The sequence below is a fragment of the Beta vulgaris genome, chromosome 8 (genome assembly GCF_026745355.1).
Source record: "Beta vulgaris subsp. vulgaris cultivar EL10 chromosome 8, EL10.2, whole genome shotgun sequence".
In the NCBI taxonomy this organism is placed as follows: Eukaryota; Viridiplantae; Streptophyta; class Magnoliopsida; order Caryophyllales; family Amaranthaceae; genus Beta; species Beta vulgaris.
This window is the reverse complement of record NC_079209.1, coordinates 1,164,619-1,187,284: the sequence shown is the minus strand read 5'-3', so window position 1 is coordinate 1,187,284 and position 22,666 is coordinate 1,164,619. Positions and strand designations below refer to the sequence as shown.

General features: G+C 36.7%; 2 protein-coding genes across 2 annotated transcripts; one reads left to right on the top strand and one right to left on the bottom strand.

Annotated features, from left to right (window-relative positions):
• Positions 1 to 4,305: 4,305 nt before the first annotated feature.
• LOC104900527 (uncharacterized) lies at positions 4,306 to 12,379 on the top strand. The gene is made up of 6 exons (XM_010687954.4): positions 4,306 to 4,579; positions 4,693 to 4,819; positions 6,135 to 7,473; positions 7,761 to 8,024; positions 9,207 to 9,362; positions 11,884 to 12,379. Exons 3-6 carry the CDS (start codon positions 6,142 to 6,144, stop codon positions 12,001 to 12,003), a joined length of 1,872 nt encoding a protein of 623 aa, XP_010686256.2. The 5' UTR covers positions 4,306 to 4,579; positions 4,693 to 4,819; positions 6,135 to 6,141; the 3' UTR covers positions 12,004 to 12,379.
• Positions 12,380 to 14,082: 1,703 nt separating this feature from the next.
• Positions 14,083 to 20,202, bottom strand: LOC104900526 (hypothetical protein). The gene is made up of 11 exons (XM_010687953.4): positions 18,537 to 20,202; positions 18,285 to 18,433; positions 17,479 to 17,581; positions 17,251 to 17,383; positions 17,075 to 17,138; positions 15,944 to 16,961; positions 15,332 to 15,856; positions 15,163 to 15,235; positions 14,993 to 15,078; positions 14,692 to 14,811; positions 14,083 to 14,475 (listed from the first exon to the last, which is right to left on the bottom strand). The coding sequence occupies exons 1-11, from the start codon at positions 19,977 to 19,979 to the stop codon at positions 14,395 to 14,397; spliced, it is 3,795 nt and encodes a 1,264-aa protein (XP_010686255.2). The 5' UTR covers positions 19,980 to 20,202; the 3' UTR covers positions 14,083 to 14,394.
• Positions 20,203 to 22,666: the final 2,464 nt, after the last annotated feature.

The following is a 22,666-nucleotide window of genomic DNA, read 5'->3' as shown; positions in this document are numbered from 1 at the left end:
AAGTTTCTGATTAATATTGGTTTCATACAATCTAAACAAGACTATTCATTGTTTACTCGTGAGCTACATGGTGAATTCATTGTAATCTTAGTGTATGTAGATGACATGGTGCTTACTGGCACATCTCAATCTCAGATAGATGTTGGCAAACAACAGTTGCATGAAGCTTTCACAATCAAAGATCTGGGAGATCTTAAATACTTTTTGGGTATTGAAGTAATCAAAAATGAATCAGGGACTTTGTTAAGTCAAAGAAAGTATATTCTAGACATCATCAAGGATCTAAATCTTGGCAACTCCAAGCCTGTTTCTTCTCCTCTTCCCAAGGGCTTAGGTCTCTCTACTGAATTTGGGGACATTTTAGAAGAACCAGAACATTATAGGAAGCTGGTGGGTAGGCTGTTGTACCTTAATATTACTCGGCCAGACCTTTCCTATGCCACACAACACTTAAGCCAGTTCTTAAGTTGTCCAAGAAAACCTCATTTGCAAGCAGCTATGTATGTGGTTAGGTACTTAAAGACTACACTGAATTTGGGTTTGTTTTATTCAGCACAATCTGATTTGATTCTCAAAGCCTATAGTGATGCTGATTGGAGTACCTGTACTTTCAGTAGTAGATCTTTAAGTGCATATTGCATTTTCTTGGGTTCACACTTAGTCTCTTGGAAGACTAAAAAGCAGAAAACAGTTAGTAAATCTTCTGCTGAGGCAGAATACAGAAGTATGTCTAGCACAGCTTCTGAAGTAGTTTGGTTGGAAGGATTACTTCAAGATTTGCAGATTCATGTTCCTACTCCTATTTATTTATACTGTGATAACACTGCTGCACAACACATTGCGCAGAATCCAGTCTTCCACGAAAGAACTAAGCACTTGAAGAGAGATTATCATTATGTGAGAGAGCAGGTTGAAGCTGGTTTTCTCAAAACTTCTCACATCTCTAGTCAACTGCAGCTGGCAGATTTGCTCACTAAGCCTCTTCCAGGTCCTCAGCATCAGCTACTTGCTTCCAAGCTTGGACTTGTGGACTCCTCACATGTCCAGCTTGAAGGGGGGATATGAAGTCTAATAAACTAGTTTTACATTTCTGTTATATGTGTAATAAGTTGTTACCTACTGTAACAAACTTTGTAACTGTCTTTAGCTACTATAAGTAGCCTGTTGTTTGTTTCTTTCTCTCTGTAGAAACTACTTCTCTCATTTCAGTAATAACAAACTTTCCATCTCTTTCTTCTCTCTCTAAAATACTCTTTCATGATGTTATACCTATGTTAATTCACACAATTTCTACACCAAGTATTTGCTTGGGATTTAGAGAGGAGCGAGTTGAGAATGTCTGGATTGTAATAGACTTCTAGATAAGAGTTATGTGCGGGAATAGGTTAGAGTATTTCTTCTTACCTATTGAAAAAAAAGTTGGCTAGCCTACTAACTTCCAAAAACTCTCTTCCATATGGTTCCCAACATAATCCAATTGTATACATGACTAAAATAAGTAATTTCATTAAGCAAAACACAAATTATTAGAATAGGTAGTTTAATTTTTAACATAAAATTAGATAAATTTAAGTGTATATTGTCTTAACAAGCCCGTGCCATTTAAGTCTAACCAAACACTTTGTCACTATTCGTAGATATCTTGCACCAACCTAGTCATGTTTCTCTTCTCCTTCCTTTGTTTCCCTTTAAATTTCAACCTATATCCGATAATTTTAGAAAGTAATCTGGCAATCTTACCGAATGGATTAAACTAGTCACCAAATAGGTTAAAATTAGTAACTAAATGAATAAACGAATGTGGTTACTGAATGGATTAAAATGGTCAATAAATAAATTAAAATTGTCACTAAATAGATTAAATTAGTTTTTATATTGAAAAAGATAGTCCGTTCTCTTCTTAATATTGAGCTTGAGTCATTGCCTATTTTAAGTGGTCTCTTACAAGATCAACCGTAAACAAAGAGCCTATAAAAGTTAAAGTAAAAGCATTTTATAGATAGAATAATGGAATGATACACGGTCACCTCATGCATTTCGATAGTGTTTCAAACATTTGGTTCCAATAATGGTACTACAATTTTGGAATAAGGAATAAAATCAAGGGTGTAGAGTTGGAGCTTTCCTCGTAGTATCATAATGTTTGGTTCAATTTTAAAATCAACATTTCTTCTTGTCAGAAAAAAGAAATTAACATGTCCAAAGTTATTGTTTGGAATCAGGAAGGATCATTAGGATGCAGTTGAAAAAGTCTATAAAAGACAATTAGCCTTTGAAGAGAATCAATGAACAAACCCCAAAAAGGAAATGTCAACAATATATGGCATACCTCATAAAAGGGGTAACAACAAACCGTAGAAAAGCAATTGATGTCAAATAGCGTAAAGTCTAATAAAATAAACTTGGATAGATCCGTGTACAATAATTTATTATACACCAGGTATTATATGATATAGTTCGTTTTTACTTAGAAGGTATTGGGTCAGACGCGTCCGACCATAATATTTGGTCGGACGACTTTCAGTTAGTTTCAATTTTTTTCAGTTGGTTTCAAAAAAAAATCAGTTGGTTTCAAGTAATGTTCAGAAGACCAAATAAAAAGAAAGTCAACACAAGCTGAAAGAATTTACACACCAACTGAAAGAACACAGAAGACCAAATGAAAGAAAAACAACACAAGCTGAAAGAATTTACACACCAACTGAAAGAATACAATAATCAACTGAAAAAAACACACCAATTTCATTCGCTGTTGAGTTTATTCCATTTTCAACAATGAATAATTCCTGAGTTTATTTCATCCTCCTCACTAGAAACTTCCAAAAAAGAATCCTCATAAACCCCATCATCCTCATCATCTACTTTCTCGTTGTTATCTTCCAAATCACTATTTTTCTCTCCATCGGTATATATGCGATATATTTGGATGAAAATCAAGTGCCCAATCGAGCTTTATTACTTAAAGGAACAGAAATTCAATTGAGTTTTATTTAGTAGACTATCGTTCGAAGTTGTTGCTACAGTTTGCCGGTCGTTGTCGTCGCGCCGTTCTCATAGCTTCGTCCGACGAACATATTGGGTCAGACGGTCTGACCCAATACTTTCACTTTATATAATAGAGTCGATTTCTATTTGATATAGTCAGATTTTGTATGATATAATCGTCTACTGTATAGTCAGTTTTTGTATATATATATATATATATATATATAAATATATATATATTAATATATAATAATATATATATATATATTTATAAATATAATATATTATATTATATAGGCAGTTTTCTCTATAATAGTAAGTAATATTTTTATGTGCAAAATTGACTTCAACACCACAAATTATGGCTTGGGCGTACTGAACGCCATCAATTTGACTAGTAGCCAAAACTCCACAAACTATTGATCTGGGTGCAGCGAGTGTCATAAATGACGCATCTAATTTTTTTTTGCAGGCGGTAGGGAATCCATACTAAATTCTTTTTCCATTTTCCCCTCCTTCTTTCATTTATCCTATATTTTTCATTAAACCGCTTTTACGCATATTAAGAATTTAGTTAGTTTTAGTTAGATTTGCATAGGATAAGAATTGACATTAAATATTGTATTGATAATAGAAAATAACCTATAATCTTATCTTGATAGTATAAAGATGCATTTAATTTTACATTGGTAATGTAAAATGCTTTATATTTTGAAACAAAAACTTTTAGCTAAGGCCCCGTTCGTTATCGTTTTTTGTTTTCAGTTTTCAGTATTTTTTTTAAAAAAAAACTAAAAACCAAAAACTGAAAACCATAAAAAGTGGTTTTCACTTTTCAGTTGTCAGTTTTCAAAATCATCATGTTCCCAATAAATTTGACTAATTTTTTATTCATTATAGGACATATATCACATGACTTTGAAAATCAGAAAAACCAAAAAAACATAAAACCACAGTAATACCGAACGGTCCCTTAATATCTTATAATTTGAAACAGATGGAGTAGAACCCTAAGTTACATGAGTATCTGTCAAGAAAAGTTAACTCCAGCATCACTTATGACACTCGCCGCACCCATACCAATACTTTTTTAGTGTTTTAACTACTAATCAAAATCAATAACGCTAGCCGCTGAATGCACCTGCGCCATAATTAAAATCCACTCTTCGTAGAGTCTCCCTAAAACTCTAGAAGATCCGAACTCCATAATTTATAATATTGAGACTAAATTTACTTTTTTTTTCTTATACGATATAGTTTGTTTATCTTTACGATAAATTATTATAAATCCGTTCCACCCGAAACTTATCAAGTCCAAAACTTGCGACTTGTTTAGGGAAGCCCACGCTCTAAACAAAACAACCATACATACAACAAACACTCTCTTCCTCGCACACACCGATCCCTTTCTCGCCGTTGAGCTGCCTGAGATATCATATTCATATCTTCTTCAACAAGAAAAATCACACATCAAAATAATGTTAATGTTCTTCCCTAAAACTTACCTCCATTATTATCTTCATCAATCTTTCTTCAAATGCTCATTCTTTCTCAAACCTCAGATATAGATTTCTCCTTCAACAATCACACACAGGTATTTATATTACTAAATTAATTAAGTTTTCATAGATCGAATTTGCCTTAATTCGTTGTTTTTCTCCTCTTTGTTCTGATCTCATTAGTGATTTTTTTCTCTCACTGTAACAGTTTATCTTCCCATAAATCATCCTTCGATTTTCTTCAGCGAACATTTTTTTACTACCGAGGTACCTGCTAAGGCGGTTTCCGGTAGCTCACGCGGCATAAAATTTGGTTCAATTTTCGATATAAAAAGGTAAACTTTTATTGTCATTAGCAAATTAATGACTCAAAGTCTTTAACTTTATTGTCATTAGTACTAATTTTGTCATTACTGTTTAATTTCCTTGATTGTATAAGTGTATTGTTGTTATATGAGACAAATTTTATGGTTAAGAGGTAATTTGTTCTTTGTAATGCAGACTATATTATTGTGGTTTGATGTAATTATGCAGTAATATACTATGTAATTGGATTCTGTTAATTTTAATCAATTTAATTGGTCTTATGTTCGAACCTTAATTTCTGGATAGGTCGCCATTGTGATGAAAGATTGATTTTGTTACAAATTTTATCATATACTCGGGTGTACAATGTACATGGTACACTCAAGACTAATTTTTGCTGACTCGGTTATTTGGAGCTCTCGTTCTTTTAGTATATTTGCTCGTTTGGATGATTTTAAATAAGCAATGAGTAAAAAAAAAAAAAAAGATATAGGTGTACGAGGGTACACCTAGTTGTGTAACAAAATTTTCAATATGCCATTTTCAGACCCAGTACAATGCAGGAATGAAGAAAGCATGTGGCTTTAGTAGTTTCTGCTTTCTGAACATGTTTTCGATATTGGCCTTCTGCGTTTGGTGTATTCTTTTTTGCTTTTTATGTCAAGTAGGAAAGCTTTGTCGAGTGACATTTTCGGTTCGCTAGTTCTGCAAGACACATTTTGTGCATTAAGATTGGGTTTTGGCAGCTGTTCTGATCTTGTTTACTAAGTAATAAGTAGGTCTCCTGTGTTAGTTTATGTTAGTTATACGAGTCCGCTTGAAGCAGTTTAATAGTTTTGTTTACAAGGGTTTCTTCTTAGAAGGTTTCTTTTGCTTCTTCACTTTTAGAATTTCGTCCTGGTTGCTACTTATGTTAGTGCCACGAGTTGCATTGTTTTTCTTGGTCGTTGACATTGTCTAGGTACCTTTTGTGTTTTATTGAAGTGATTACAAAAATTAAAGTGGCGAGTTTTGGTAAATGAGGTGCATGCAACCCTCTGCCTCAATTGCAACATTTTGAAATTAGGGAGGTTTTATTTCATATGAGAATTGAGATAATCTCTTATTCTTGAAAGACATGGAATACTGGGTCTTTATCTTGACTTTCTTTCCTTTTCCATCATTTGACGCGATCTTGTGCTGTTATAGATCTTTTATGATTTATCTCTTGAGTCTTGACACGAAACTGCACATTGAAGCCAAATAGCCAATACTATAAGTTTGTGGAAACGCTGTTATGAAACCAACTTGGATGCACATTATATGATCACACTTACTTAGGTTCAACTTGTTGTTTGGTTGCAGACTTTTGATGTTTGGAAATATTAGAAGGGCCGCAAATTCCATATCAAAAACCCGTGGCAGCAGCTATTGTGGTTTCAAAAGGGATGGAACATGTCCCCTCTTCCAGCCATGTTTACCACAATATAGATTGTATTCACAATTCAGGCACAATCATGGAGGATATACACCCAATAGTTTGTATAAACATCCACAATTCACTTACAAGAGTGGCTATCCAAGGAACTATACTGTCATGTATGCAAATAACACCATGGCACATCATGCTCAAAATGCTTGGAAAAGAATTTCAAAGATGCGTTCTTCCCAAGGTTCAGGAATCCCTGCCTTAAGCAGGGCTGCTCAAGTATTCAGCATAGCCTCAACCAGATCTCACCTTTTGGTGCCCGGTATTTTCACCTTAATATTTGGAGAGCTAGCGCTAACCCAAACAGCATCTGCTGAGTCAGAGTATCTCCCCTCAAGAAACGCTGTTTATATGCGGGCACAAGATGGGCATGCCTACATGAGCAGGTTTCTTTTGGACATACTAGAGGTTCTTATTTTGATGCTAAGAGCTATTTATCTGGCAATACTATTCTCACCCAGCATAGCCATGGCTCCATTTGCAGATAGTTTTGGACCTCAATTCAGAACTTTTTGGCTCCAGGTTGTGCATCGTTCTCTGGAAAGAGCCGGTCCTGCATTTATAAAATGGGGGCAATGGGCAGCTACACGACCAGATCTATTCCCAAGAGATTTATGTTCTGAGCTTGCAAAGCTTCATTCTAAAGCTCCACAACACAGCTTTGCTTATACGAAAAAAACTGTGGAACAAGCCTTTGGTCGTAAAATTTCTGAAATTTTTGAGAGTTTTGATGAGAAGCCTGTTGCATCTGGGAGTATTGCACAGGTGCACCGAGCTGTTCTCCGCTTCCGACATCCTGGTCAAAAGACCAAGCCCACTGAAGTTGCAGTGAAGGTTAGGCATCCAGGAGTTGGTGACTCTATCAGGAGAGACTTCGTTATTATTAACACAGTCGCAAAAGTATCCACACTTGTCCCAACTCTGAAATGGTTGAGATTAGATGAAAGTGTCCAGCAATTTGCAGTTTTTATGATGTCACAAGTCGATCTTTCCAGGGAAGCTGCCAATCTTAATCGGTTTATATACAACTTCAGGAGATGGAGGGATGTATCTTTTCCAAAACCTCTCTATCCACTCGTGCATCCTGCAGTTCTGGTAGAAACTTTTGAGCACGGAGAAAGTGTGGCACATTATGTTGATGGATTTGACGGGCATGAACGCTTTAAAACAGCGTTGGCTCACCTTGGCACCCATGCTCTTCTAAAGATGCTATTGGTAAAAAACTGCTCATTGTTTTTACCTTTATGCTCACAATTTCATTGATCATATTCCTTCTCTTATCTAGCTACTGTTTAATGTGCCAGTTACTTTAGGACCTGTTCTTATGTGATTGGTATTTGTAAGATATGATTGAGGTTGGTCTGTAGGTTATGTATCTCCATAAGGTGAAAATCATGATTGACAATTTCATGTATCCATTTTCTTAGTACTAAGGTTAAGAATCCGTGACTAGTCTTTCAGTTATTAAGGAAAGTGATAACCAAATTGGTTTGCTATTGCAGGTGGATAACTTCATTCATGCAGACATGCATCCTGGAAATATTCTTGTCCGACTGAAACCTGGCAAGCGTAAGGGGGGATTGAAATCGAAGCCTCATGTTATTTTTATTGATGTAGGCATGACTGCTGAGCTCGCCAAAAATGACCGTGTAACTCTGCTGGAGTTCTTTAAGGCTGTTGCTCGACGAGATGGCCGCACTGTAGCTGAGTGCACTCTCCAACTATCAAAGCAGCAGAACTGTCCGAATCCAGATGCATTTATTCAGGTTCTTTGTTCTCTTAGTTTTTTCCTTTCCTCAGTCGGCTCAGTGCACTGTCCAACTAGCTCACTTATCCAGTAGATACGATGTCTAGTCTATGTAGCACGGGTACTTCCACTAGGTCACGTACCCGATATGATACGTATCCCGTATGGGTACGCGTACCCATTCCTAAAATTTTGAAATCTTGTTGTTTTCCATCCCCGTACCCGCCGAACCCATATCCGTCTTTGTGGTCTTGAGTCATCAATATCTTATTCTCATTCTGGAACATTATGCTAGAAGGGGGTGAGGGCTTTTTCTTTTGATAGGGGACAAGTAGAATTTTTTCTTTCTATGGTGAAAGGCGGAAAGCTATGCTGCCTATTGGGTGCACTTATTTTCCTGGGCCAGTTGGCCAACTTTAGCAAGTTGTCCACTTTCCCATGTTTAATTGAAGAGTATATATGGACTGTACTAATGCCCTGTTCTCTTCAACTTGAAATAAAATGTTTCAGCAACATTAGTTTGATCAGTATATGCAGAAATTAGTTTTGATTAATGATAATTACGTCTGCCTATGACACATATTCTAGCGACATATTACCTCCGTTTTTCTTTGGGTGCAACATTTGCCTTTTTGGGGAGTGGATCAAAGAAGTCAAATGTTGTATTTAATAAAAAACAGAGGTAGTATGTAGAATATAATGTTTTGATCAGCCAAAATCAGCTTTGAAAATAAAATATTAAATGTTATCTTTGGAGGTTTGTTCTATTGGCAAAAGATCAAATGTCATCCGTAGTTTGTTCTATTGGCAAAAGATAAGTTAAGTTCAATGATAACAATCAAAGAGAACATGCTCTTTGTCTAAGTACTATTCCCTTCTCTGGGAGCTCAGGTTATGATGAGCTTCTCCATTCAACAAGTTTGCCCCCTTCTGTGGTTGTATTGTCTACCTATATTTCATTGTTCAGCTTGGTGTGCAGTTTATGGTTCACGTATCATCGACAGTTGTTAAAAAGAATTACTAGATTCTTCAGAATTAAGATGGGGCAATAGTTTTAGATTACTGACTATCTGGTGAAAATTTCCGTACTCTCGTGTTTCTTTCTTCTCTCCTAATCTTTCTTTCTCCGTTTCTTGGAGATGGGGTGGGGAATGTTAACTATGAAAACAAAAGATTGAAACTCTAGTTTGCATATTGACAGGAGGTAAAAAAGTCTTTCGATTTCTGGGCTACTCCAGAAGGTGATTTGGTTCATCCAGCAGATGCCATGCAACAGTTACTTGAGCAAGTTAGGCGTCACAAGGTGAACATTGATGGCAATGTTTGCACTGTAATTGTGACTACTTTGGTTCTTGAGGTAACTACTTTATCCTAGCTATTACATGTTAATCTCATAGGAATGCCATTTGGCATTCTGTGTTTTATCATGTTTTATGTCATTATGGCGCAAGTAATTAAATTCTGCTTTTTAGTTTGCTTCTGTATCAATTATATGTTAGATTTTCATTGGAGCTTCCAATTAGGATAATCCTACACTGTACCATTATGATTTGAGCTGTCAATTTGAATAAATGTTTGAAAATTTATTCTGTCTTTCAGGTTCATTTTACTGAAAGTTGCATAGAGAAATTAGAATGTAGGAAATAACTTTATCTTGGATTGTAGAGGTTTAAGATATTCATATTAGTACCTCATTTACACACTTTCACTAAAGAACCATGTGTAATCTGTTGAAATGCTATTTTAGGAATATAATTGAAACACATGATTAAGCAAAATTTATGTATCTATAAAAGAGGAACTTTTCGGTAGTATAGAGCACGCCTAGGCGTGCCACATGCCATGTAATAATAATTTGAACTTATTGAATTGAAGTAAGTGAAGTTCTGGGATGATAAGAAGTTAAAAAGCATATGTAAAGAGTCCAGTACAAGGGAAAAATAGAGTTTAATTTACAATATATTACTGAAGATATTTAAGTTGAGGAAATTGATGATAACTTTAATATACTTTTTGAACTATATTACTTCTTTTACCATTACTATTTTTTTGAAAAATACTTTAAACCGAGATTCATTTGTAATATATTTAGAAGTTCATAAAAATATTGGCAGCTCTATCAGAACTAATAAAATCATTGCACTTGTTAATTACTGAATCAAAAAAAAAAAAAAAATCATTGTACTTTTGTTTTATCAACGAATAACAAAAAAGACTTTGATATGTGTAGGATTATTATTTTGTAACTCATTTAGGATTAAGAATTGTATACAAATATTAGGATTTTTCTAGATGATACTATCTTTTTATGTTAGTTTCAGAATGCGAATTCAATTAGGAGTAACTGATACCTTTTATAACCTTGAAAGTAGTAATTTTTTTACATTTTAGCTAGACTCGTGGATTTCTGTTAGGGGGTGGCTGGGGAATGGGGGGTGAATGTTACAGGATTCCTGTGGTTGATAGACCTCTGTTGGGCTGAAATCAGGACGTGAAGTGACAAAAAGTCTTTTTTATTCATTATAAATATGATATAGTTTTTCATTTGACGGCAAGAAGTCTTAAGGCACGTTTTACTAGTTGATGTTTGGAGGGCGGGAGGCGTGTTTTTGGTTAATGTCATTGATGTATAAACCTTTATCTGGCGATTATGGATAAAGTAGTCATACTTGGGTAAATTTGTCAACACTAAAGCCTTCTTCATCAGATACAATTAGGTATTGAAACTCTGCACTCTTTTCTCCCTTCTTTCTTCAAGGTGAATGGGTGAATGGGAGAGAAGTAGATACTGTCTTGGACACCCCTTCCAAAGTGTTACCCTCTCCTAATTAGGGATTGTTTGTTACTGGGTTCAGGAAAGTGACAGGTAAACAAAACCCTGTTCCTGTTTATGGGGTTTGGGTGCTGTTCACTTCTTCGTCTCCTTTCTGTGTTTTCAGTTTGGTTTCACCCCAAAGGTTTGAAGACCCCCAAATCCCTCGTAACACTTTTACTATCATCATACCGTCACAACTGACAACTCCATCTCACATTCCACTCTTGCCACCAACCCAACATGATCGCTGGACACTTTAACCGCCTAAGGCCTAACCTCTGGAGACTTCACTGGCATCGCCCAACTACCGATATAACTAAGCATTACAAAACCTCAACCTCACAACTGCGCACCCAACAACCACTAACGTCCGCCTAACCACCAGTTTACCAACGAAAATCACGAAAGCTCCATCCCATGCTGCTCACCCACAACCCATCAAAACTGAAAGTAGAGAATTTATGAGGGAGTGGGATAGTTGGAGGGTGAGAGAGACATACATCACCGAGACATTCCACGTTTCATGGGGATACAACTGTACAGTAGCAGCCTTGTGGTGCAATGGACGATTTCGACTTCGGAAAGTATCTATGACGCTATGGTTCAGTGGGGATTCAACTGTACAGTAGCAGCCTTGTGGTGGATCTCACTGATATGGGTTATAGTGGTGCAATGGGGTCGTGAAAGGTTTAAGGGGAGCTGTTAGGGCTAAGGTTGGCTGGTACAGCAGGGAAGATTTGTCGCGGAACTGTGGGCTGGGGAAGATGAAAAATTCTCTCTAACTTATTAAACATTTTGATCAAATGGGGAGAGTGTGGGTTACTTTTTTCCTTTCTCTGTGTTTTCTTGATTGCATTAATTTCCTTGTACAGGAAAAGATTTTTTAAGAAAGAATATCTGCAACATATATCTATTGATTCCCCCAACGTCTGTAAAGTTATGTTGCCTAAGAGAAACTTTTTAGGAAAAAGAAGAGGCAGCATTTGATTCCATTGCATGACTGTTTTACTTTATTCTTGTTATGCTTGTAATCTGCATAATGAACCTTCAATCTTCACTGTAGGGTTGGCAGCGGAAGCTTGATCCAGATTATAATGTGATGAACACGCTTCAAACGTTGTTATTTAAAGCTGATTGGGCAAAATCTCTTTCATACACTATTGAGGGGCTTATGGCTCCATAGTATTGTACTTTGTGCTACTAATTAGCTGCTGCTAAAACGAAATTTTGACGGCTCAAATACTACATAGTTTCTGGGTGGAATAAGCTCGAGTAGCGTAGGTTACGTAACTACATTCGATCATCTTTCTTTTGTCTTCTTCAATCTTGATCCCATACATAAGCTTTTTTGTTTTGAATTTTGATGTTCATCGAGTGATATAGAGTAGCAACTGTAATAGTTGCCCGGGAAATGGGCTTCTAGATTAACATCTATTTCGGCTGTATATATTCAGATACATTTTTGTATTAACCCTCTCTGTGCATCAGAGTTATCAACAACAGAAAGTTGTCAATTCGTCGATTTTTTCAATTAGAAAGTTGTCTATTGACGTTTTCAATCCTCTGTTTTTTGAGCAAGCAGCACCAAGTGGGGTTGATTGTTACTCCCTCCATTCCAAATTAGTTGTTACATTTTGATCGTAGGCACTATTCACGTCATAACTTTGACTATTTTCTACTCTATATACATAAGAAAAAACATAGTCATGTTGGATCTTGTTTGATACGTCCCAATTTGTATTTTTCAAATATATAATTTTTATAATTTTTTCATATATGTAACTCAAGATATTGGTGTTTAAAGTTGCATCTCGTAAACTGTGAAAAAACAAATGTAGCAACTAATTTGAGACGGAGGGAGTATATATCATGGTACGTTATGAGATTCATTTCATTATATAATTCGTTTTTTTCAAATGCAATATTTGCCTTTTTAGTGGGTGGATTAAAATAATCAAAAATTGCATCTAAAAAAACAAAAGTATATACTTCCTCTGTTTCTAAATAAGTGCAACACTTCTTGTTTTCACGTTTGTCAATGCATTATTTTAACCGTTAATATCTTCAATTATCAATAAGTAAAAATTATAAAAAGTTGATATTAAAAAAATTCACATTCAGACGAATCTAACAAGATCCCACATGACTATGTTTTTCCTAAAATATAAATCACCAAAGCTAATTAAAGTTTAAACTGTGAATAGTAAACACTATGCAAATGTTGCACTTATTTTGAAACGGAGGAAGTATTTAATAACGCAATTCAAAAGAACAATTAGCAGGTCATGCGTGATTAAACATATAATAAGAGAACTAGAGTAGAGATCAAAGTTTGCTATGAAGAATTTGCCTTTAGAATAAAATCTTTGATATGGATATAATGATATCTACTTCTGTATTTTTTTAGTTGCACCGTTTAAGTATTACCAACATACAACATGACATACAACATGTTGTATGTCATGTTGTATGTTGGTAATACTTAAACGGTGCAACTAAAAAAATTTGGACTTCATTTGTACATTTAGGGTGAATTGAAGTATCCATCTGGTGCGAGATAAGATTGTAATCCCAAATTAGATCTCTACCTTCTACTCCCTCCGTTTCAAAAAATGGATAACATTTTGATTTTTCAGATAAAACTTTAAGCATTAATATGTTTAATTATGTATTTGTAAAAATGATAAAAAGTGGATAATTCAAATATACATTTACATATTTCAAACGAATCAAACGAAATCGTACGTGATTATGTTTTCTCTTACATATTAAGGGCATGTTCTTTTCGACATAAAACAGCTGAACTGAACTGATCTGAACTGAATTGAATTGAACTGAACTGAAATGAATAGTGATATGTGAGAGTAAAAGTATTGTCAAGAGCTGAACTGAACTGATCTGAACTAAACTGATCTGAACTAAACTGAATTGAACTGAAAATAAGCTGGGGAGAACAAACCCTAAAGCACAAACAACGTAGCACAAACAACGTTCAAAATGGTAAACATGAACAGTTGCAACTGACCATACTGAGACTTGAGTAAATGAGCTGCTGGTGCTATTATTATTATTCATTACAATTATATAGAGATCCACCTCAGATTTCTCCTAGAGACGTGAATTTATAAAGACCAAGCAAATGCCTTGACTACCTTTACATTTTTAGGGTTACATTTCATGAACTAATACTTCAAGTCTCTACTATAGAAGCAATGGATCATATAAAAACACAAGCACAAAAGATGCCTAAAAAGCGCCAATATGAACACCTAGAAATTATTTACAATATAGGAAGAATGATACATCCTGCTTAAGCAGTCATTTAAGAATTTTAATAGAACCAATAGCACAGACACCAAATGCAAGTTACGGGAGTACACTCGCCCTCCGCAATGCCTCGACTAACAGGGTGCTAAGGGTTTGATCATTGGATCAATAGCCTATTATAACTGAATCCTACTCCTAGTCTCCTACTACACAAAAAGGGGGGGAGGGCAAGAACAAGAAACCAAAAAGAAAACCTACAAACATCCCCTTGCTTTCTCAGCCAGTTGTAACTTATTTGTGATTGGCATCAGTGATTTCCTTCTTCACTCTTCAATCTGTATATTTCCTTAATTGCTTCATCTACGCTGCATATTGTCATCTTCTCCACCTGATCCAATTATCATATTGATTAAGGGCACTCTTAATGTAAGTAGGATTAACCTATGTTACTCGGACTCCTTCAAGTACCCATGTCAGATCACCGACCCTCCGACATGGGTATGGACACTTTTTTTCGGGACAAAATTATTGAAGCACATACTTGTATCTGACACGAATACACAAGTCTGAGTATCATAGAAATTATTGCAAGTAAAAGAATTACCTCTAACTTCACTTGTTTTGCCTTGTGATTATTAGGGAGAACTCGGATTTCATTTATCAACTTGATGCACTCTGATGCATTTTCAGGTGAGATGAATCCCAAGGCGATGTTGACACAGGACTTCAAGATTGGGAACACACAACAAAATCAGTAAAAACAAAACAAAGAGGGAAGCAGGGAAGAAAAAAGACAAGTCCTTCTAGAGCTTGTTGAATTAATCACAAACTATTGCAGGAAAGTTCTGAAACAGAATTACTCTTGCAAGTCATAAACTCTCAATGTGCAGTAAAGTAAAACTCACCTTCACATATTTTATTTGATATGGACATCCAGCAGGAATAAACACAGCTTCTCCAAGGCATTGATTGAATGTCCAAGGTTCAATCTCTGAAAACCAAATTTCGGAATAACATCAAGTCATAAAATATGAAATATAAAGCCAACATAAATGGTTGAGAAACGCAAAATTACCAAACTCCTCTTTAAGCCGCATTTTGTGAGCTGCATCAAGATAGAAACTTCCATCGAAAATTGGATGAGCAACCTGCAAAAAAGTCGCATAATCAGAAAAACATGGTGATGTTTCTATGAAGGTTCTTCAATAAGATGGACGAAAGAAACTGTTCATAGTCTTACGCACGTTATTTAAGACGCCATTACTGCAACTTAATTCATCTATATGGTTTGTAATGTAGTTTAGGAGCTTCGGGATGTCTTGTCGGCGGAAGACATCCCACTGAGCTCCATAAGGCTCTGAAGAAGGACGCTTATCTGTAATATTGAGATTCTCCAAATGATTTAGGCGAGGAAGTTGATCTACTGATTTGTCGGGACTAATACTAGGCCTGGAGCAAATCATTGAAGCATCAGAATCAGTATCAGAGCTGTTAACTAGCTTGGCAGGTGAAGATTTATCATCCCTGAGACTATTGATGGTAGAAGCATTATTTGTGGCTGCTGAACAACAAGAAGTACCAGCTACTCTATGCTGGTCTCCTGCTTCAGCAGAAATTTCACTATGTATTCTCGTCTCATCTTCCAGATCCTTCCCAGAAGCCTGAACTTCCTTATCCTTTACGTTACTGTTCCTTTTTATTAACTTCTTAATCTTATTCATCTGCTCTGTGGAACATTGTACATCACCAGCATGTACTAAGATGCTCACCTGCAAAAAAGCACCAAGGAGAACGAGTTCAAAATTTCATGAATAAGCAATGCTGATAAGAAATGAATGATATAGACTAAAACCCACCACATCAAAAGAGTTGAAACACAGTTTAGTCACCAATTCACCCCGTGCAACTTCCTCTCTGCTCCCAAACGAGATGCATACATGTGGACCAAGTTTAGAACCTGGAAAATCCTCTGGCAGCTTCCCAGCGATATTTAGGAGTCCCATTCTAGGGTTCGTGTATTCTTTAAGTGGTAGCGCTTGAAAAATTTCACTAAAAAAACCTTCCAAAAGTTTCCGGGAAAAATCTAGGGAAATCTTTGCCTTCACTTTAAGTGTCTCCCGACGTATTCGCATATATCCTTCCTCTATGGATCCGATGAATGACTCTTTAGTACCGATTTCAATATCACACGAGTCTGAGCTACTTGCAGCTTCAGTGGCATCTTTCAAGTTTTTACAAGTACTAAAGCCATGTTCTAGATAACCACAAAACATAGCTATCGGGTCCCAACTCAAGGCCGATACACACTTGAGCACATCACGGACCTTTATAGGATGTCCCTTTTGCCAATGCTTCTGGAAGTGAGCAAGTAGACAGTCGTGATCATCACAAGTACTAGGGCAGTAGAGGAAGTTGTCATGGGACTCTTTCCGTCCAGAAGCTTCTTGCAATTCTTTACTTCTATTGCCATCCTGAGAGATGCTGGTGCAGACTGAACAATGCACAGAATCATCTGTATACTGTAAAAAGTTGTGTTCAGAAACTGTTTCTTTTGCACTAATTTCCAATTCCTTGGTCCAATTCAATGGGAAAATACATCTCAAATCAAGGAGACTATTATCACAACCACCAAGCTCCATAGGTGGACAAGATATATGGAGACAAGCTGTTGAATCCCACAAAGGTGCAGAAGAAGCAAGGTCCTCACTCTTCTCTGAGCACTTTTTCAGGGGAAGAGGTGTTTTCGTTCTGTTAGGGTAGGTACTCCCAAGAGACCCGCCTTGAGAGTATTCTCGACAGCAACTTAAGCAAAGGTTGTATGAACAATTTGGGCAGCTTCTGTGAAAATCCAATATCGGTCTTTTGCAGTTATTGCTAAACCAGGGGTAAGACAGTGAAGCAGCAATCAGAGACAACTACAAAATAGTTAACAGAATATACAATTCTATTTTCTAATAGTAACAAAGTTTGATGAACAAATTACAAACCAGCAGCATTGATCCCTGCAGCCAACATCAGCTTGCCGAATCTCAACATCAGAGGGATTCTGCCCTGTCACGCAGTTATTGCTTCAGAAAGAAGACACCTCACAACCTCATAGAAAACTAAAAAGTATTGGATAGCACAAGCCATACAAGAAATCAACATTCATGATCCACCATACCTTTAAATTTTGCCTCTTTCTCCACCTCAATGCTCTGCTCCTGGTTGATTTGTACAAGAACAGGAAGAAGGAAATTGATCAAGTACTGCAAATGTTGGAATTTGCTTCGCTTAAATTTTTCTTTCAAGATTTCCTGCAACAGTTTGTAAGTCGATTCATCAACACCCAGTTCAATATTGATTACAAAATGGTAGAAGCTGTAAACCCAAAAAAAAGTTCATAATCAACCTTGACAGCCCCGATTTTAGATTGAGCACTGCGACAGGTCTTGCAATCGCAACTTCCACAACAAACTGGGCATCTCAATTTAACTTCTTCAGGATCAGCAGACCTAATGCATAAAGCCAGATGAATCATTCTATACAAGATGATCTGTCAGCAGTAAATACGAAAGAAGATCCTAATCACCCAATTAAGTTGTATCATTTTTGTTGCAAGGTTGCATATAGGCCATTGTCATACAAACACATTTCTGAGAGAACTGTTAGTTCGATTGCAAGGTTGTTATGTTTCCAATCCTCCCTGAAATAGCAGGCATTTTTCTAAAATTGAAAAGGCTTCAATGGTTTCAAAAAGGCAGAAAGCTTTTTGTGATATTAATCCTATAGTTGCATAATGCTTTTTACAAACTTGCTATAGTGCTGGCAGTATAAACATGGAAACTAAACAAAAAGGGTCGAAAGTTGCAATCCAGTACAATAGGAGAATTCATCACAAAATTGATCAAAGCACGGCCAAAAGGACTCATTGAATACCCACTTTCCATAACGAAAATGTTGATCCGAATTATCAAGTGAAATACAGCCTACATTCCATATAATGCATCCACCATTCCACTTAACTAACTTATCTTATTGTACATAATCTGTCTCTTAACAATACTAATACTCCTATAACATTCTTTCCAGGATACAATATTAATACAATTATCAACAACTAAAAAAGAACTACATCTGGAAAGGATGGAAATTCAATCTAAACTGGAATTGCACTTAAATCTTCCAAAAGGGGGAAAAGAGATCAATATAATGTACCTTTCTTTAATGCAATTTGAACAAAAATACCGCTTTCTGCAGCTCGAACACTTGATAATTATACACATACTATCACCCTTCCTACACCAATGACACTTCTTCCTTGCACTACTCCTTACTTTCTCAACATTTCCAGGATAAGGCACAACCTAAATGTAGAAGCACATAACAACAAACAAAACTTTACACAAGAAATCAAACCAAAAGAAACAATAATAATAACTTGAGAACCATCAGAAACCAAAATTATACCTTCAAAGAGCTAATAGGAGTTGGCTCAATGTTCTTAGACCGAAAACGCCTTGTAACCAGAGGGTTAGAACAATGTGGAGCCCCAATTTTGATCCCCAAAGAAGCAGCATTGTCAAGAAACTGTGCAGGGGGAGCAGGAGGGATTGCCATAGACCCAAAAGGCAAATCCTTAGTAACTTCCCCTGAATCATTAACTCGTTTTTCGCTCTTTTTGGTACTCTCCATGATCTCCCTCCTTAAAAACACCCTAATCAACTCAGCCTTCATTCTCTTCATACCTTTATCAGAATTATTCTCCAAAATCTCCAACTCCCTTTTCTTCTTCATCCTCTTCTCAACTTTCTCCACTCCTTCCCCTCTTTGTATCTTCAATTCTTCTGGTACTGTTATCCTCTTCTGCCTTAACCTCCCTTGCTCATAATGTATCTCACACAATGTCTTCCCTTCCATTACCCTCTTTTTACACCTCCACCCCCTCCCATCTGTTCTCTTACACCTCTCATCTTCCTCCTCCTTCGCCTCCGCCCCTCGCTTCACATTCTCCTTCTCCTCCTCCATTGCCATCGCCTCCGCCCCTCGCTTCAATTTCTCCTTCTCCACCACCACCTCTTCCTCCACCTTCTCAACCTTGATCACCACCTCATTATCATCATTCTTCTTAGCTCTCTTGTTCTTTTTCGTCGAATCCCGAATTCTAATCCTATTAAGATGAGCCTCACAGAGACTCTCCCCTTCCACAACCCTCTTCTTACACCGCCAATCTCGGCCGTCGTTACGAGTACACCGCACACTCTCATCCTCAGCAACACCCACCACCAAATCTCCACCACCCACATTACTCTTTTTTTTCTCCTTAGGTTTTTTTTTGACATGAATTTCACAAAATAAACTACCTTCAATTACTTTCTTCTTACACCTCCAATCTTTACCATTATTCCTCCCACACTGCTGCACATTCTCCATAACCACCACATTTTCTCTCTCCTCCTCCTTCTCCTTCTCCTCCTTCTTCTTCCTCCTCATTATGGGCTTCCTCTGATTTTGGGCCTTGGCCTTTTTCAAATGAACTTCACAAAGATTAAGCCCATCTAAAGCCCACTTCTTACACCGCCAACTCCTCCCATCGTTTCTATTACACCGTAAATTATCCGGAGGAAGAGAACCCACGTCTGGGTTTAGGTTCGGTAGGTTCAAAACAACGTCGTCGACAGGTTCGGGTTTGACCCGGATGCGGATCCGAAGTTTGGGTTTAGTGTCGGGTTTAGGGTCGGGTTTAGGAGTTGGAGAAGATGAAACGCGACGTTTTTGGCCGCGGTGAAGATGAGAGAGACAGAAAGTTTTGCCGGGTACAACAGAGTGTTTGCAGCGCCAATCACGACCGTCGGTTCTTTTGCATCGTAGATCGTCTGGTGGTAAAGCTTCCATTAAAACCCCTTCTTCCATTGTTGTTGTTGTTGTTGTAAGTAAGTAATTTTAGTTGATTTTTGTTTTGGGTGAAGAAATAGAGAGGAGGAGAGAGAAAGCGGTGGGAAGAAAATAAGTGAATTGGTGAAGAATGAAGAGATTGAATGATGGGGTTGGGTATTTTGTTTGCTTTTTTCAATGGGGTCTCTGTTTAGGAAACAGAGGGTAAATAGGACTAGTTCTGGTTTTTTTTTTTGGGTTTATTGGATATATTTCCTTCTTCGTTCATCGTGAAATAAGTGAAACACTTCTTTCTTTTATTAAAGAGCGGAAGCGGAAGAAGTGTGTTACTTATTTTGTAACAGAAGAAGTAATATAAATATGTAGTTGTAGTAGTGTCTAGAGGTAGCACAAGCCCGCTCGAGGCCCGGTCTAGCCCGTTGTCTGCTACGTGGACCGTAGATCTATCAAGGTCAAGAGATTGTATTTTAAACCCGCAACCGGCACGAGCCCGCCTAGATGGCCTGCGGGCCGAACCCCCCTTTCCTTTGTTTTTTAGCCTAAAACTGTAATAACATAAAACACGGGTCAGGTCCGCAAGAGGCACGAGTTCGGCCCGCAGGATCGTGGGCATGGCCAGGCCATGGACAAAATCTGGAAATTTCAGGCATGGCACGGTCCGCCCCTCACGGAATTGGGCCTGGTTCATCCCGTCATTTCCCCAAGCCCGCGGGTCGAGCCAGTGAACAGTCCCGACACAGCCTATGACCGGGTCTAGTAGTGTCGTAGAGATAAGGTTGTGTATAGGGTTGGTGATTCAGACTTCAGAATATGGTCTGAACAAAATCAAACTACAACTTAGGTCGTTTTTTTGCAGTTTGGGTTGGTTTGCAGTTTTAGAATTGTGGGTTAGTTTGTGACTTCAAGCAAACTGCGGTTTGTTGTTTAGGTTGGGTTCGAATATTTGTAAAACCAAACTGCACCATAAAGCAAACTATTTAGGTGAATTTTTTTATTTTACATTGGAAATTTAGACTCTTTGTATCTGATTATTTAGTTTTAGGAGAGCTGCGTATTGAATTTTCAACAATTTTTTGTCACATATTTTAGTCATTTATGAGTTACTTTACCAACAACTTATAGCTAATTAAGTACTTTTCAACAACAAGTTTACAAAGTTTTACCATAGTCCAGAAATATATTTAAAAAAAATGATTCACCCGCACCGCACAACACCACTTAAGGGAGGCCAAAATCAATCAGTTTTGAAACAGTCCACGTATAAATAAAATTGGATACAAAATTTATATCGTGGATGGAAAAATTGTCAAACCGCATACACCAAAACGTTTCACATGGTGTTGTTGGATTGGTTTAGGCAAAAGTGTGATGCAGTTGGTTTGAAAAATTATCAAACCACATATTTACAGTTTGATTTGGAATATCCCAAATCACAGCAACTGAACCCACAAACTACTGTTTGGGGGGGAGGGGTTGTTTAAGTAGATTTTATGTGTTGTAATTGGTAATAAAATTGTGATGTGATTTTAGGGTTTTAAAGATGAAAAAGAATATGATGTTGGTGGATGTGGATTGTGGTGTAATTGGTAATAAAGTTGTGATGTCAGTTTTGGTTCTGTGCTAATAATAATAGTGTATAGGTCAAATTTTTTTTATCTGTACCAATACATTTGCTGCAACAGTGTCAATTGCACATTTGCACTATGTGACTGTATGTGAGCATGCAGTATGCTGTTTGTGTAAAAAAATTAATTTCGTAATTTGGTTTTTCGCATACTCTAACGGCCCGTTTGGTAGACATTAATAAAGCGCGGTAATGGGAATGAATTTTAAGTGTGATTTTATTAGGGAATCACCCTTAAAATCTCCATGGGAAGACATTTTTTCTCCATGAGCAATCAATTTCACTCCTAAACTTGTGTTTTTGTCTCCAAGGGGAAGCAATTTTCATTACCACTCATTACCACCTTACAAGGTGGTATTGGATGGAATGAAAATTCAAGAAGGAAAGTGGACACTTTAGGATAAATTAGCATTACCATGGGAATGGACAATGATATTTTTCACAAATTTACACACAAATTCATTCCCATTACCACCATTTATGACCAACTACCAAACGGGCCAACTATCTAATTGGTTAGTTGTTGTCAAACTTGCGTATCCAACTATCTACAATACTCCAAGTCTCCAAGTAGTCCAAGTACACTATGATATTCTTATAGATGAGGAGTACTTATATGGTCAAATAGTTGATTCATTCTCTAAAAGTTACACCATTTTTTTATACATCTTCCTACTTTTTCCCCACTTTTCTGACCTCTTTTCAGAACTTTTTAATAAAAAGAATTTTCCTCTATGCTGTCCTCGCACAATATCGCTCACTACAACGACCGAATATCTTTATGCATAAGGATATTAGATTTCTAAAGAAACTTCATCTGCTAAGAGACAAAAGGAGACAATGTGTTATCAATAATAGAAATGATGCAAATAATATAAAGTTGTCAAAAATGAAAAAGATATGAGTAATAAAGAACGAAAAAGTAATTGATTAACAAAATAAAGAGTAATTAACCATCAAAATTTGTTGTTAAATATTGTGTACTCCATGTAACAAAAACCAATGAATTATTCAAAATTTGATGAGAGAGAAGCTATAAAGAGAAGACAAATGCTGCCAACTTCTTTCACATCCTCCAATG

Excerpts from the sequence above, each read along its gene's own strand:
- LOC104900527 (XM_010687954.4), top strand. The coding sequence starts at position 6,142 with ATGTTTGGAAATATTAGAAGGGCCGCAAATTCCATATCAAAAACCCGT. Across the intron at positions 8,025-9,206 it reads ATCCAGATGCATTTATTCAG|GAGGTAAAAAAGTCTTTCGA; the intron begins GTTCTTTGTTCT and ends GCATATTGACAG. Across the intron at positions 9,363-11,883 it reads TGACTACTTTGGTTCTTGAG|GGTTGGCAGCGGAAGCTTGA; the intron begins GTAACTACTTTA and ends TCTTCACTGTAG.
- LOC104900526 (XM_010687953.4), bottom strand. The coding sequence starts at position 19,979 with ATGGAAGAAGGGGTTTTAATGGAAGCTTTACCACCAGACGATCTACGA. Across the intron at positions 17,139-17,250 it reads GAAAGAGGCAAAATTTAAAG|GGCAGAATCCCTCTGATGTT; the intron begins GTATGGTGGATC and ends ACTGCGTGACAG. Across the intron at positions 14,476-14,691 it reads CAAAACAAGTGAAGTTAGAG|GTGGAGAAGATGACAATATG; the intron begins GTAATTCTTTTA and ends TAATTGGATCAG.